The sequence below is a fragment of the Homalodisca vitripennis genome, chromosome X (genome assembly GCF_021130785.1).
Source record: "Homalodisca vitripennis isolate AUS2020 chromosome X, UT_GWSS_2.1, whole genome shotgun sequence".
Taxonomy (NCBI): Eukaryota; Metazoa; Arthropoda; class Insecta; order Hemiptera; family Cicadellidae; genus Homalodisca; species Homalodisca vitripennis.
In genome coordinates, this window is record NC_060215.1 from 25,794,086 (window position 1) to 25,809,207 (window position 15,122).

A 15,122-nucleotide genomic window follows, 5' to 3' on the forward strand; every position below is an offset into this window, starting at 1 on the left:
AACGAATCACTTGAAAAATCACACCACCTTCACAGCCATTACGATATACATTCAACTTGATTATCTATTATATGATTATCTGATGCATCACGAGTGAGGTCTCAAGGTTTTGCTTAAAATGAGCAATGTGTGTGTTGTGATGTAATTTATTTTGCAACGATTATAACACACATAAGTTATTACAACTCACAAATAGCCATTAAACCACAAACGCTTGAAAAATGGCTGAGGAAATCAATACAAATAAGAAATGTACTCGTATATTCGTAATGTATGAATGTAATGAAATATTTTTGTCTTAGATACAATTTCAATCACATTTTGCTAAATTACACTAAGACGTGTCATCAAATACTTCAAGATCCATTAACATTCTCGATGATGCTACCTTCTATCAGTAAAGAAATGTCTGTCCAGACTTACAAACCTCGTAAATAGCTCGTCAGTATCATGAACTTATGAATAACGAATGTGCCCTGCACTGTAAGGGAAATCCATCAATCCAAAATCGAATAAGTTTTTTTAAGGATTCCATATAATGCATATTGGGAAGTTATTATGAACATTAATGTTCTGTTAGACATTAGTATTTTATTTTCAGATTTGTGTAGGGATGTTTGGCCAGTAAAAATCTATGGATTAAACAAAACTTAATTGAGTACTTTGTTAAGAATCATATCTGAATTGTGGAGAGTACTCTTTTGTTAGATTTTTGTTCTAACTCCCTAAATCGTTTTTGTTTTGTAACTATGTTGTTCAAGACGGAATCGTACGTATTCGCGTATGCCACCACTCAAGTTATAAAAGTTTGGCATAGAACGACAAAAGTACAACTATACTGTTACTGGGCTACTTTACTATCTTAATTTTTCTTCATTAAATCTCGTGATAATGGGAGTTTTATTTATATTCTACAAACTGAACTGGAGCTAAACTCAATATTCACACTAAGTCAACCCTCCACACCATAACTACATTATGTGTAGAAAGCTCAGTTGTTCCAAGGTGCTTGGAGATCGTGTCTAGTAGTACACTCAGTTGTGCACCTGATGAGATAATGAGAATAGCTCTTTATCGAGATTACATCATATTTTATGATGCGTCTCTAATGTCGAAACGACGTAAAAAGTTCATATCGAACTTCTCTGTCGCCGACTTCAAACTCTTCAGTCTAACGTTACTCCTGATTGATAGCACCAAATGCAATAAGAGGAAGACGAACTAGAACTAAACTCAATATTATCATTTTTCAAACTCTTCAGTCTAACGTTACTCCTGATTGATAGCACCAAATGCAATAAGAGGAAGACGAACTAGAGCTAAACTCAATATTATCATTTTTACTAATGTCCAAACAGGCATTGATGATATCGTGTCTCTATTGATTTGTCATGGTTTACTCTCTAAACTGGCTAATATAATAGTTATATAATAATGACGTTTCATTATAGAGCCAAAATACCGTATAAAATAACTCAAATTCAAGCTCGCTGCAGTATTTCTATACTATTCTGTAAGGATCGTGAAAAAAATCAAGAATTTAATTTAGTATATAATAATACCAATTTAAAATAATAAAACGTATGGGTAGCAAATTTATAAAGATTTATTGCAATTATCTTTATGGCAGAATGTTCAGGATATTTTTTGTATTTTCTCCAATCATGACCTTTAGTACACAAAACTTGCATAATATATTTATACTTATTTGTCAGATACAGTATTTGAACATATGATAAACATTTTCAAGTTGGCGGCCTTGCATTTGTGCAAATTGTTTATATCAGACAGTTGACAGCATAAACCAAAATTTACATTTATTATACAATTGGCAAGCAGCTACAAGCAACATCTATACTTACTCCTTTTTAAATAACTCCTTAATAAATAAGTTTTTAAGATAGTGGCCGTTCAAAATTTTATAAACTTACAATCAAATCGTCAGTGAATACCAATATAACCGCATTAAATATAATTAAAGCTAGTCCATGTTTTACTAACAAATTAAAATACTTAAAATAATGTATCCTCAAAATTGTGGAGTTTCTAAATATCCAAACAATTACGAGCTTATTGACATGTCCAGCCTCGAAATTTATCGTTCCATCAGTGCTGTGCAAATTAAACGTCTAAACTAATAATGCATCTTCAATTCGACATCTAGAGATAACATGTAATATCTACCTTTCTTAAGCCTAAGCCGGAAGGGATATTTTTAACCTTTTATTTCTCATGTACATGTACTATGGAATAGTTGAGGGAAATTCTAATTTTAAGATAAGTATCAATACGTCACACTCTTGATTATTAAAAAGAACCAAGTATTATATTAATTCACTCGAGGCGTTATCGGGAGAAAAGTACATGCATTTACAGCCTTGCTTGTAAGAATTGCAGTATTGACAAAACACTGCAAAGTGAAAGACAAACTTGAGCCACTACTACGGTTGGTCAACGGTGTTGTGAATGAGGTGTGTGAGTGTACGTGTGAGCGTGAGGCGAGCGGCAAAGTGCTGACAGAGCAGCGCAGGAGCGACTCAGTAGACACACTAGAGCTTCTTTTGGTGGAACACCTTCTTTCAGTAGTGGAACACCTAAATTCACGATGGTGCACTGACCAGAGTCGGTATTCCCGTCCTATTTCAATTCTCCATCTATTCGTGTGTAAAATCAAGGGCAACACTGAAAAAAGGTTCAGGTTACTAACAAAATATAATATCTCTTAGCGATAAATAGTCTTTTAGCGACTGGTTTAGTCGCTTCGATAATTTACCGAAACAAAACACCCGATATTTTTAACAAAAGATTATTGTATGTTTAAAAGTTGTTCACAAAAGCTATTACATTTCACCTACCGATAATATTTCTCCCTAACAATTAACCAAAAAGATTAGCGATCAATCCCCCGAACCAAGTAATAAATGAAACATAGCCAATATTTTTTTGCCAAAAGACACAAATATCTATTGGCCATAGATATAAATAAACAATTGACATTTTGATATTAGTGTGTATTTTCACTATATTGGACAACGCTTATTTTATTCATTCATTTAAGTTTTTATTGTTTTTAAATTAATTATATCTCAATTAAACTTTAATGCAAACATTTTACTTATTTAAAACCAATTAATTTTAGGTTTATTTCACACAATTTGACATAAAGTAAAAATCATAAAATTTACATGAGTTATAGCTTCAAGGATTTTTATGTTTGTATACACAAAACAATTTTTTAAATAATTGTTTTAATCTCACTTCTTTAAAAAATATATTTAACGAATAAAAAAAATTCTGTGTTATAAATAAATAAAACACATATCTCTTTCCGAATCTTGTTTTTGTTTACTGTAAATTTCACGTTTTTATCTTCAGCCGATTTTTTTGACCTGATTACAAAATGGCCTAGTTTGTCTACTTAAAATGCCTGCAATTCACGAGAAAACGATGAATTTTGTTTTTTTTTTGTGTATTCAGGGAAGCTATTTTAAAAGTTATCAATTTATATAAAAATATTTTCAAGACCAAAAATCGATTGAACCACTTACAATACCACGTACAATACTATTTGGGTCAATGTCATTGAAAAACTAAAAATTTACATATTTTTAAACTACGCTAACATCAGTGACATGTCTTAGGTAATGAACGTTAATAATATTTATAGTACCATCTGATGTATTTAAATTAAGTATTATAAAATATTAAACAATTCGAAAAGAAATACCTTGATAAGTATTTCTTTCTGTGTCGATCCCAACATTACTATAGTACCCTGGTTGAAGAAGAAGGAAAATACTTTGGCTTGGTCACCTCATGTCAGAATTAATGGGAACATTTTATATGTCTGCTTGTTTCAGATACCATGGCCGTTGTTCTTTTTCGTCTAAAGGCAACGAAACTATTCTTTACCGACCAACTTCTTGTTCTTTTAACGTTCTGGTAATGCTAAACTAAAGAATAATATTTGTTAATTAACATAAATATTTGTAGTACAAAAATATGTGATTTTCATATCGTCATAAAATTCAAACATTGGTGTCTGGTGTTGAATTTTATTTGAATCATAAAGTGATATTTTACAAAGACATTAACATTGATCGAAGTGTTTATAACAACACGAATGCTGCTTGCCATTACGGTGCATTAATTTTTTTTTTTTAAGTTCGTCAGAATCACATAATATAATAAATTATATATTATATTCGTTCCAGTGAAATATTATAGAGTTATAAAATACATGTGTTTGACAGGCAGTTTGTGTCTCATACCATAGTTTCAGAAAATATAACTTATGTTTATTTTTAGTTATCCTACTGAATAAGTTGAATTGTAAATACTGTTTCTTTTTATTACACTCGTTCAGGTATACACATTAAACAGGCACAGATTTTAGTATTGCATTTCATTTTGTTATTGCATTAATATACAATGTACTATGAGTAACAAAATGTTTGTGTAAATCTTTACCTAAAATCTATCAGGAAATGTCTGAAACCTAACACTCCAGCCGCCAATGCCAGTTTATTTTAGGATGTTGAATAATGATAAAAGCAGTTTTGTGTTACACATGTTTATAACGTAATACGTGTTAGTACTGATACTTATAAGTATAAAAAGTCCACCAGACGCCTATATAATGTTGAATTAATTTTCCGGCAAACAAATTTACCATACGCCCGGCAGTGTAATGGACACTCAGACGATGATTTTCCACATTCGCTGACACCTTAACTTCATAAAAGGGCCGCATGACAGGTGTTTTGTTTCTTTTGACTCAAACAATATTACATATGAATTTTAGCATGAGTAGTATGGAAGAAAATTAATGCGTCTCGTGTTTCACCCATTTGCTGACTTAGATACCGCCAATATCTGCGTGGCTGACAATTTGGCTGGACAAAATTGAGGCTTTTAAACACACGTTCTTGGATTGTTAGACTGTGGTCTACACTTCTTTACAAACTGTTCCATTTGCAGTCCCACCCAAAACTAACAAGTAGCGATCGATACATCACGTCACGTCACGTCGTCACGTCTATATTAAAATGCAGTAGAGTAGGCTGTGTAGTTCTACTCGTACAATGTAACATCACGTTCGCATCCCGGATTACAATTCATTACAAATTTGGATATCAAGAACTGTTTTAAGAACTGACGACTTTTGTTGGTTTTATACAGAAAAGCCATATTTGTACCGTGATTAAAAGTAAGCGAAAATTCATTGATGTTAAAAGTGGGAATTAAAAGTTGAACTAATAAAGCCAGTACATTAATTAACTAAATATATAATTTCAAGCTCAGTGTCATAATCATGGACAGCAGTAAATCGTTACGCGATATAAGGTTGAATGGATTTAAAATGTTTATATCATAAGCAAACGTTAGTGATAGAAATGAAAAATAACGCTATATTGTACAGAATTTTACGCCGTTTGTATTTATGTTTTTCATTACATTTGTAAAAACGTATTTTGTGTATTGTGTTTATTTATGCGAATATTAAGATACGTACTTATGAATTTAAAAAAACCGCTGTCAGTAAACTCAATAGTTTTGTAAAATTGCGATCTTTACTGTATTTTGTATGTGGGAAAATCTTCATGTGGTTTACACCTTAAAAATGTAAAATAGGATAATGTTGCTTACAGGGCTGGAAGGGGTCGAGCTCAGAGGGTCAGCAAATTGTGGGAATGAAAGTTGCAAAAGAAGACAATGAAGTCTACATTAGGCTTAAATCGATCCGTTCTAAAATACAGTGGAATATTAGGTCGTACTGACTGGTAATTGTATTATAACAGCCTACTTATATGGTTTGATAATTATCCGTCTACTGGCTACTGTATATAAAACAATTAAAATATATATCCTCGCACCACTGGATAATCACGGATTGGCATTACTGAATATGCCGGTCCTGCATATTTTCTTTTTTTTAAGTATTTCGGCAGATTGAAGCATATATATATATATATATATTGAGATGGTATATGCCCTACTATGTTAGGAAACGGCCTATTTTTAATGGCGTGTTTTTCGTAGTTAATATAGTAAAACTTGTGTGTGTGTTTTTTTTATACAGACGTATTTTTTAATATAGCACGGATGGTCGTTTGTTGGTTACGTTACCATTGTAAATATGATACTAAGAGATGTAATACATTTAAATCTTCTTTATTATTAAATACATTTAAATATTTGGGGTTTTCGTTATTGTTCCACTTTATTCAATATAGCGTGATCCGCACATTTCATTAACGTTTCTTTCATTTGCCACTGGATAGCGCATAAACGCGATCTGAACACCTATGTGGCAGCCTTGATTATGAACTATTCTAAGGAATCTCAGAAGGATTCATAATCGAGGGTGGTAGCCTTTGACATAGTCATTTTCGTCGACTATTACTCTGCAGTATGGAGGTTTCATAATCAAAGCTATTACACAATTAAATGAGCTAGGTTCGGGGGGAGGATGCTGCTATATCCTGATAGCCCAAGGGCAGCAGGTTTCTAAATTCGCATCTGATTTATGAATAATAGACACTGTTAAACACGCATTGTGTAGTAGGCCATAGACCGTTGTTATAATCCCACAAGTCTTTCGCAGCTTTGGAGCTTCACTCACTCGCCGTTCCTGATTCGAAAGTGACCACGTGATCCGCCTACTATGTTTTATAAATACGTTAATTTAGGACAAGTAGGCCCGGCAAGTTATATTGATAAGAGGTTTGACTCAGATAGATTCGTTAATAACGCTGTAAAGATGATAGTTACTGGTCCTTAACAACCTGGAATAGTAAATGAAAATATAACGTTTCTGATCCCAAACGCAGTTACTGTTGTAGCGTATACGGTACAGCTACTTATTTTAAAACTTAAGAGCATTATTAATTTGTAATGTTGTTTTATATAACTTAATATAGCATCACAACACTGACTAAGATTATTGCTCCAAATCTGTAATAGAATTGGCCATTCTTTGCTCTTTAAAATACAAAAACAATAAACATTTCATAATTATGTCGTGTTTCGAATTGGTTGTAGCAATATAAAAAACAAAACTAGCAAGTTTAAAGTACAACTCTTTTTTGTTATATAAATACTCGGGTGTAGTCAACTTATTGTACATACAGGAACTAATGTGATTATTGAAATATTAGTAGTTATTACAATTTAATGCTTTTTTATAAAATTTAAATGATAAGAGTGCTGATTTAGTTTCTTTTTCAGAATTTACACGTGACAGCGACTTGTTCATTACAAGATTTTACTAAATTATAATATCTCTAGAAGAACTGACAATTAGACGGGTGCTTCTTTGTATAATATTGGCCTCCGTAACATTGAGTTATGTGTGCAACAATTAACTAACATATAATTTGGGCTTGCTTAAAATGAAATAATTTCTTCTTGTTTATTTTACTTTTACCACACACCCCACGTTCTCTGAATGTATATATTGGCACTAACCGGAGAACAATTAAATCTAAGAAAAACTTTTCTTTAGTCACAATGGTATGAGAAAACGCGATAGACGTGTTGGATTACACATAAATTTTGATGTAGGTAGATCTGAACCTTATCTTACATGGCCCACCCAAAGACGTCGGTCCAATGACAGAAGTTTGGGATTTTATGGAGAGAGGTTATTTATATATTTAATTTCATGTACAAATTTTAAGGGCAAACGAAACCCATTGTGATAAATGTTTTATTAGTCTCCATGGAAATCGAAACCGCGTGATCTCCCCTAGACATCTATACTCTTAGACTATGGACGAAGTCACTGACAACACGATCTGTCCCGTAGAGTGTTTGTGTTGTGGATGAGTGTTGTGTTTCACTCTTCTACTAAGAGACTTGTGACAAAGAACAAAACCTCGTAAATGTTGGGTTTAGATCGAGTTCACCTTCCTCTTAGTGCAGAAACTTAAAGCTGATGCTGTATTTTAAAACCTTGTAAATATGAGGTTGTCAGACACCGTGCTGTATAATTTATTGTGGACAAATATAAATAGTTAACTTAATAACATTGTTTATTTGAAACGTTTGCTACTCATTCCAACTTTGGGAGTATTTTTAAGCCTGAAATAAATTAGTTAAGTATCAGTATTTTGTAATAATAACTTTCACAAACACAAAATCAAGACTAATTAATCCGTCTATCCAGTGAAGAACAGTACCGTTGTTTAAAGTTGAAAAACAGGGAAAGTGATTAAAGTACAACTTTTGCTAAAATAACTTCACTTGAAGATCCAGCATTAAAGCATTCTATCCACCAATTTGATGTAATATAATTCAGTTTTTCAATCTGAGCACGCGATTCTTCTGTTTTTATCTGGGGAGGCTGAATGAATGAATGTTAACAACGGAGAAGATAGAAACCTGTATAGGCCGTATTCATAATTTTTGAGATAAATTGGAAACAAGATTATCACTGGATCGGTTATTTTTTATATTTTACTTTGTGTGATATCACCATCCTAATTTTCAAAATTACGATAGCACTGCAATTCTAAAGGTTATATTTAATCCGTTTGATTTTGTCCGAAATAATTTAATTTAAAAATATATTCATGCACTAAATTCAACATGAAATTAATGTGCTTAGTGGGAGAGAGGTCGTAGAGATACTTATAATTTGCTCATAAAAAATAGTAAAACCTTCCTATCTTTCATTGATCGATTTCTTACTCTGTAAACAATAAGATCATAATTTCATGATAATTATTATTACCATTACGGGAAATCTTATCATCTTCACCGAATATTCACCATGTACCTACAGAGGGAATATAATAATATAGCCTGTTAATAATACGTTGTGTGGAGGATATTTTAGTTAATAACTATTTTTATTAAAATATTATTTATTAAAAAATAAATATATTTTTAAATTACAAATCTTTTTGGGTTTTAAAGGCTTAATCAATACAACACTAGGTTTAATATTGTTAGATATAAAGTGTAAAATTAAAATGTACTGTGGTGGTAGTTATGAGGGAACAATGCTTCAACATTCAAGATAAATAATTAATTATTCATCTTTCAATCGTGAAACGTGCTCTTGTTTCTCAACTTTCTTCTTGTAGTTAGACGTTTGGCCAAGAGATGTCTCTGTACTGCACGATTTATCGAATTGACAGACCGCCATTTTGGATCTTCTCCCGCTCTCAACAATATTACCCACAATGCACCACGCAACAACATGAGGGAGTAGGTAAGCACTCATGGAGTTTAGTGTTGTTTTGGTTCAATCCGCGAGCGGAATCTCGTATAATATTATCTATCCGTGCCGGTCATTGTATTCGTGCTCTGTCAGTGCAATACAAAAATTATTTTTCGTGTTTTATAATGGTATATATAAACCTAATGTAAATTGCTCCTCTGGTGTTGCTGTCCGTGATCGCGATTTACAGTATGTGTTTAATTAAATAATTTTATTATTTTAACTGATAACAGATGATTGTCTGACATTTAGTAATTTTTACATTTTCCTATGCTTCACCCTGATAAATTTACATATGCATTATAGCCTACTTTGTGTTGTAAATAAAATCATAAACTGTCATCCCGGCGTCTGCTAGTGAACATAACCTTCAACTTGATATAACCTCTCGAAGCGCATCAACAACACGGCCTCTTTGTTTTTAGTTTTTAAAAACTAACAATACTCTAGTAAAATTTAAACTGAAACGTGGATTTTATATGATTAATTTTAATACACAGTTTACTTTTACTTCAAATGCAACCTCTTAGTATTAGTTTACTGCAACTGGGGATTTGAAGGTTATATAGGTTATGATTGGATTTTGTTTATAAAAATAGTTTTAAGAATTTTATATGATTTTACCATTATCGTTGTAAAATTAATATTTTATATCAAGCAATTCTTCCTTGTCTACTAAGTATTTCCTAAGTATTTTACTTGTTTGTTTATTTGTAAAATTATAGTTGTGACAATCGAACTATAACTCATTGAAATCGTAAGAGTTTGTTCATGTTTAATTGTTAGTGCAGACTAATATTTGATCAAATTTGTATTTGAACTAAGCACGACATTAGCGTTAACCTAGATTTGATTACATAATGTACCGTACACAATTCAATCATATCAAATTCGTAGCGTACACTGGATATTAATTTTTGGTACCTATGTCAAATTATGATGCTTTAGCATTTATATCTAATTTAAGCATAATTGTATTGTACTTTTGTAATGTAATTTATATTTATATAAATATTCTTTTTCAGATGGAAAATTCGGCTTATGCCCCCAACCCTTTACCACCTCCTGCTTTAGTAGTCTTTTCTCAGGCTGGAAATTTGCCTGAGGCCCTTAGAATGCAGAGACCCTTTAACACACAGGTAAGAGTAAATTATAAACTTTAAGAATAGTTGTATATTATACAATAAGTATATTATAAAAGACTATGGGTTTTAATTACCAACTGATTTTAGTGCACAAATATTATCTTGTGTTTTGTAGAATAAAAGTATAGTCCTGTCCTGTACACGTGGATAGTAAGGAATTTTTAAATTTCAAATTGAGCGTTAAAGTATGATTGTATTTATATGTTGTAGTGGCTTTTAATTTTATTTTAGCATGGAACAATGTTCAATATTGTAAACTGTAGGCCTACTCTTTTTTTCCTTTTGATATAATTTTCAAAACTGTAATTAGCTCTATCTGTATATGTATCATATGCCTATAATTTTTACTATTAAGAACTACAAATTCAAACCGTATTGCTGACAATTTTGATTGTGTTTGAGTCGAGTCAGAAATACATTTTTTCTGTTGCTGTATGGTATATTATAAGGGTTAGATTATATTTACTTTTATTTCCAACTATGGCTGTATAATACATTTAGTATAGCCTGGTGGACAGCAATTGCTGTAATGGAACAATATTTCATTGCCCTGGCATTGCTGTAAATTATTAAGAATAAATTTAATTCAATATTTGATTTGTACTCTTTATTTCTAATGTCATCTTATATTTACAGGCACAAGAAGCAAAGGATATACAAGTGCCATTCAACGCCACTGGTTTTGGGCTTCGGCTTATGGACAGTTACCCCGGTTTGCCAGCCCACCTTTTACATCATTTACAACCGCAGTTTCACCTTCACCCGGCTCTAGACCCTCGAACAGTTCCATTCGGTCCCGCTTTTCAACCGATCACTTCTGAAAGTAATAAAGTATTTCCTTCCGCGTTTGCTCCCCCGCCTTCTAAGTGCTTAAAAATGGAAAGTGGTGAAAACAATTCAGAAATGTTCTATCAGAGAGATAGAGCGGAGTCAAGTTCTCCGGCCAGTGCTTCTATATCACCTCCTCCCCCTGCATCCAACAATACCAAAGATGAGGTGGACCATAGCACACCAGAGGAGCGTGACACAGCCACACCGAGCTCCGAGGTCACAGAGAGGTCCACGCCGGAGGAGGGCAGAGGATTTAGACGTGAGTTTTAACTTATTTTATTTATTGTACGTACATATTTGTTATATATCTTATTCTGCGAATAACAGGTGTGTTATTGTAAATATAAGAATGTCTTTCAAACAAACTTGAATTTTTAATTTAAAATTTCCGATTGCTCAGAACCTATTAAACCAAAAAATCATAAACAATTCTTAAATAAGATAATAATGTGCTAATTTAAATAAAAATAAAAAAACAATAATTTTCAAACTATATGTTATATTCTTGACTAATCTAATATGGCTCACTGTGTATAATTTACATTTGGCTAACACATAATATCAGATTTGTAATGAAGTAAAGTAGGTACTAGGCTATACAAATTGTTGATTATAATAAAAAAATATATTTTAAATAAATTTGTTTAATGTTTTATCAACTTAGTTTAAAATAACATGTATTACCATTCTCAATTGTAATAGTTATATTGTAACCAAAATTACTTATAAGGTCCCATATACTGTGAATACATTATGTGTATTTTTGAATATATACTACCATGACACATAAACAAATCTTGTAGCAGAGTCTGCATTATTATTTTTTTGGATCTATGCCAGCAAAATAAACCAATAGTATTTAAAAAATGCCCTTTGCATGTTAACAACCTAAAACTTCATTTGCTCCTTGTAAAAATATCAAAATATATACTATGCAAAGTTCATAGTATAATTAAATCTTATAAACATAATTTTAAAATAAAATTCCTGGGTATAAAGTACAATAAAGTTAAATTAAACTTTATAAACTAATTTTACTATTATTTAATTTTAAGTTAAACTTAATCTTTAACGAACAAAGGACTTTTTAGGCTGTAAGATTACTTTAAGTTTATTAAAAATAGACACAAATATTGGACATACAAAAATCTGGCCTAATATTAACAGATTATATCAAACTAATCACTAATATTTAAAAAGAATGAATTTGACAGCTTCTTATGGTTTTCCTACAAATTATTGTAACAAAATATGTTTCATGTTTCTTTTTTACCTCCTTATAAACTTTAAATAAACATATTAAATATACTCTATTCTAGTTAGTTAAAAATTATTAATTATATTTTTTAATTGATTAAAAAACTGATAAAAACAGTTAGACAGGTTTTATTTTTAAATTTATACTTTACATTTAAAATAAGGCTACATTTACAATTAAAGGCACAGTTTTATACATATTTCCCTACATATCTTATGTTTACTAATTTTACAATTTTATTTTTTAATATGCACCCTTCTTGTACAAAATTACACAACATTTTAAAACCAGTTACTTTAAAATTGTGTTTTTTACTAAGGTGTTAAATAAAAGAAATTAAATACCGGTTTAGTAAGGTTTTAAGAGTTAACTTTTTTATTTTAAACTGTTACAACACTGCCTGTGTGGTTTAAAATTTGAATTCCTTAATTATGTATTCAAATACCCTAGAAAAACGCAGTAATACAGTTATAAAAAAATCATAAAGTTTTTAGCAAAATGTAATTAATTAAATCTCGTATGTGTGCTCTTGTAAAACAGATTCTGCAATAGTCTGCCAAAAACAAACAATTAACACACAATCCAAACGCAAATCCTCATTAGAGCTTGGTCAGTGTCAATGCAGCAATGGTTGGTTCACTGACTGGCCGGTTTATTGAATTTACCTTAGTTTCTGTACCCCATCATTGCACAAATGGTTTATTGAATTTACCTCAGTTTCTGTACCCCATCATTGCACAAATGGTTTATTGAATTTACCTCAGTTTCTGTACCCCATCATTGCACAAATGGTTTATTGAATTTACCTTAGTTTCTGTACCCCATCATTGCACAAATGGTTTATTGAATTTACCTTAGTTTCTGTACCCCATCATTGCACAAATGGTTTATTGAATTTACCATAGTTTCTGTACCCCATCATTGCACAAATGGTTTATTAAATTTACCTTAGTTTCTGTACCCCATCATTGCACAAATAGTGGCATAGTGACTTAGAACACTAATTTTCACAGCTCTGTGCTCTAGGAATTGCAAAAAACAATGACATACAATAATGATTGGCAATCCCTTTTAGCATTTACTTTACAACCATTTTTGTTTTGTTTTTTTAGTTACTTTGTCCTATCCAATATACATATTAAAGATAATAATACAAAACACCAGCTAGATTTAATATCATTTGGTTCTTATTTATTAGTTAAATATCTCTAAATTTTCATGAGGTTTCCTGTCCTTATTTGAAGAGTAAAGCCGCTTCAAAAATATTTAAATACCATGGCAATCTTTGCATGTTCTATTTTAATAGACCTACATATTAAAAAAATTTAAAACACAAACTTAAAAAACTGTCAAGATAGTCTGAAGTTTAACTGTAATTATTTCACAAAAACTTAAATCAGTTAATTTGTTTCCAGTTTTTGTTTTTAACAATAAAAATAACTGCCAAAGAATCATTTGCTATAAATAGAATATTTTACTCATTATATACAATTAATTTATAAATGTTGAATTACATTTTAGGATTTAGTGCAAGGTCTATAAATTTTAAAGGGATTTCAACTTAACTCTGTACACTTCTATTATCAAATATACAGAAAATGTTTCAACAGGAGTTCATAAAATCAGTAGATAAATCTTTTAGTAATAGTTGTATTTACCTTTGTACATCAAAACATTCAAATTGTGCCTATATTTGCACTATACATATTTTATATTCCCTCTCAATTGCTTTTGTGCACCTAACATTTGAAGTAATAAACTTTATAATATTAACATTATAACAAATAAATAGTTTGCCAAAAAAATATGTCCACATTAAACACTGGATAATTATTTTAATTGTGAATGTTTTTCTAAGAAAACATTAATACTGAAGACATTGTTTATGAATAGAATTAAAAGAGCAATGTCTTTTAATTTGACAAAATAAACAATAAATATAATACAATAGTATAGTATTGAATAGCTTTAGATAGGTATATACCAAAAATATTCTTTTGCGTTTTAATTGTTAGAATTTAAATTTTCTTATACATGATAAAGTTTTGTACTTGTTTTGCAATCTTATCTTAGCTTTTATTTGACAACGAAATTTTTTGTTTAACTATAGACATAATGAGTATGAATAATCGAGAACTAACAATGATATAATTTGTTTGTAGTTATGTTAGTTTGTAAAGCTAGGTTTAAATTTGTTTGTAGCTATGTAGTTTGTAAAGCTAGGTTTAGAAGTAGGCGGGTGCCTTGCCGACGGCCGCTACACAAGCTGTTATCGCTGTGTCCGGCGGGTTGCCTAACACAGCGCCTGTGTTTCTCTAAAAACATACTATATTATTTGTGCAAAACAATTATACAAATCTGTGTTTAAGACGTTTTTCTAGCTTATGAACATAAATAAAAGCTGTAAACGTTGAATTAAATAATGGAATACTTGTGTGCTTTCCCGTATTCAAAGTTGTTTAACTGAATTAAGGACGTACTCTGTACTCGAACTGCATTCGTTCTGATCTTCGCAAAGTTTAAAGTGACTGAACAACTTCAAACATATAAAAAATTAATAAAACTGTCGATAAAATACGGCAAGATAATTTGCTTTGTGTGAATTTCAGTTTAAAACATAAATAAACATCGAAGGAAACTACAATATTTTACAGGATAT

The 15,122-nt window shown here is 30.8% G+C and overlaps 1 protein-coding gene across 3 annotated transcripts in view; it reads left to right on the plus strand.

Annotated features, from left to right (window-relative positions):
- The first annotated feature begins 9,164 nt into the window (after positions 1 to 9,164).
- The window catches only part of LOC124368810 (E3 ubiquitin-protein ligase RNF220-like), a 218,977-nt gene continuing 213,019 nt past the window's right edge, over positions 9,165 to 15,122 (plus strand). For 2 of the 3 annotated variants that reach the window (XM_046826205.1, XM_046826208.1), the window contains exons 1-3: positions 9,165 to 9,220; positions 10,255 to 10,368; positions 11,011 to 11,464. In XM_046826205.1, the coding sequence (XP_046682161.1) occupies positions 10,255 to 10,368; positions 11,011 to 11,464 (568 nt within the window). In that variant the 5' untranslated portion in view covers positions 9,165 to 9,220. The other variant, XM_046826207.1, reaches the window with a different exon arrangement.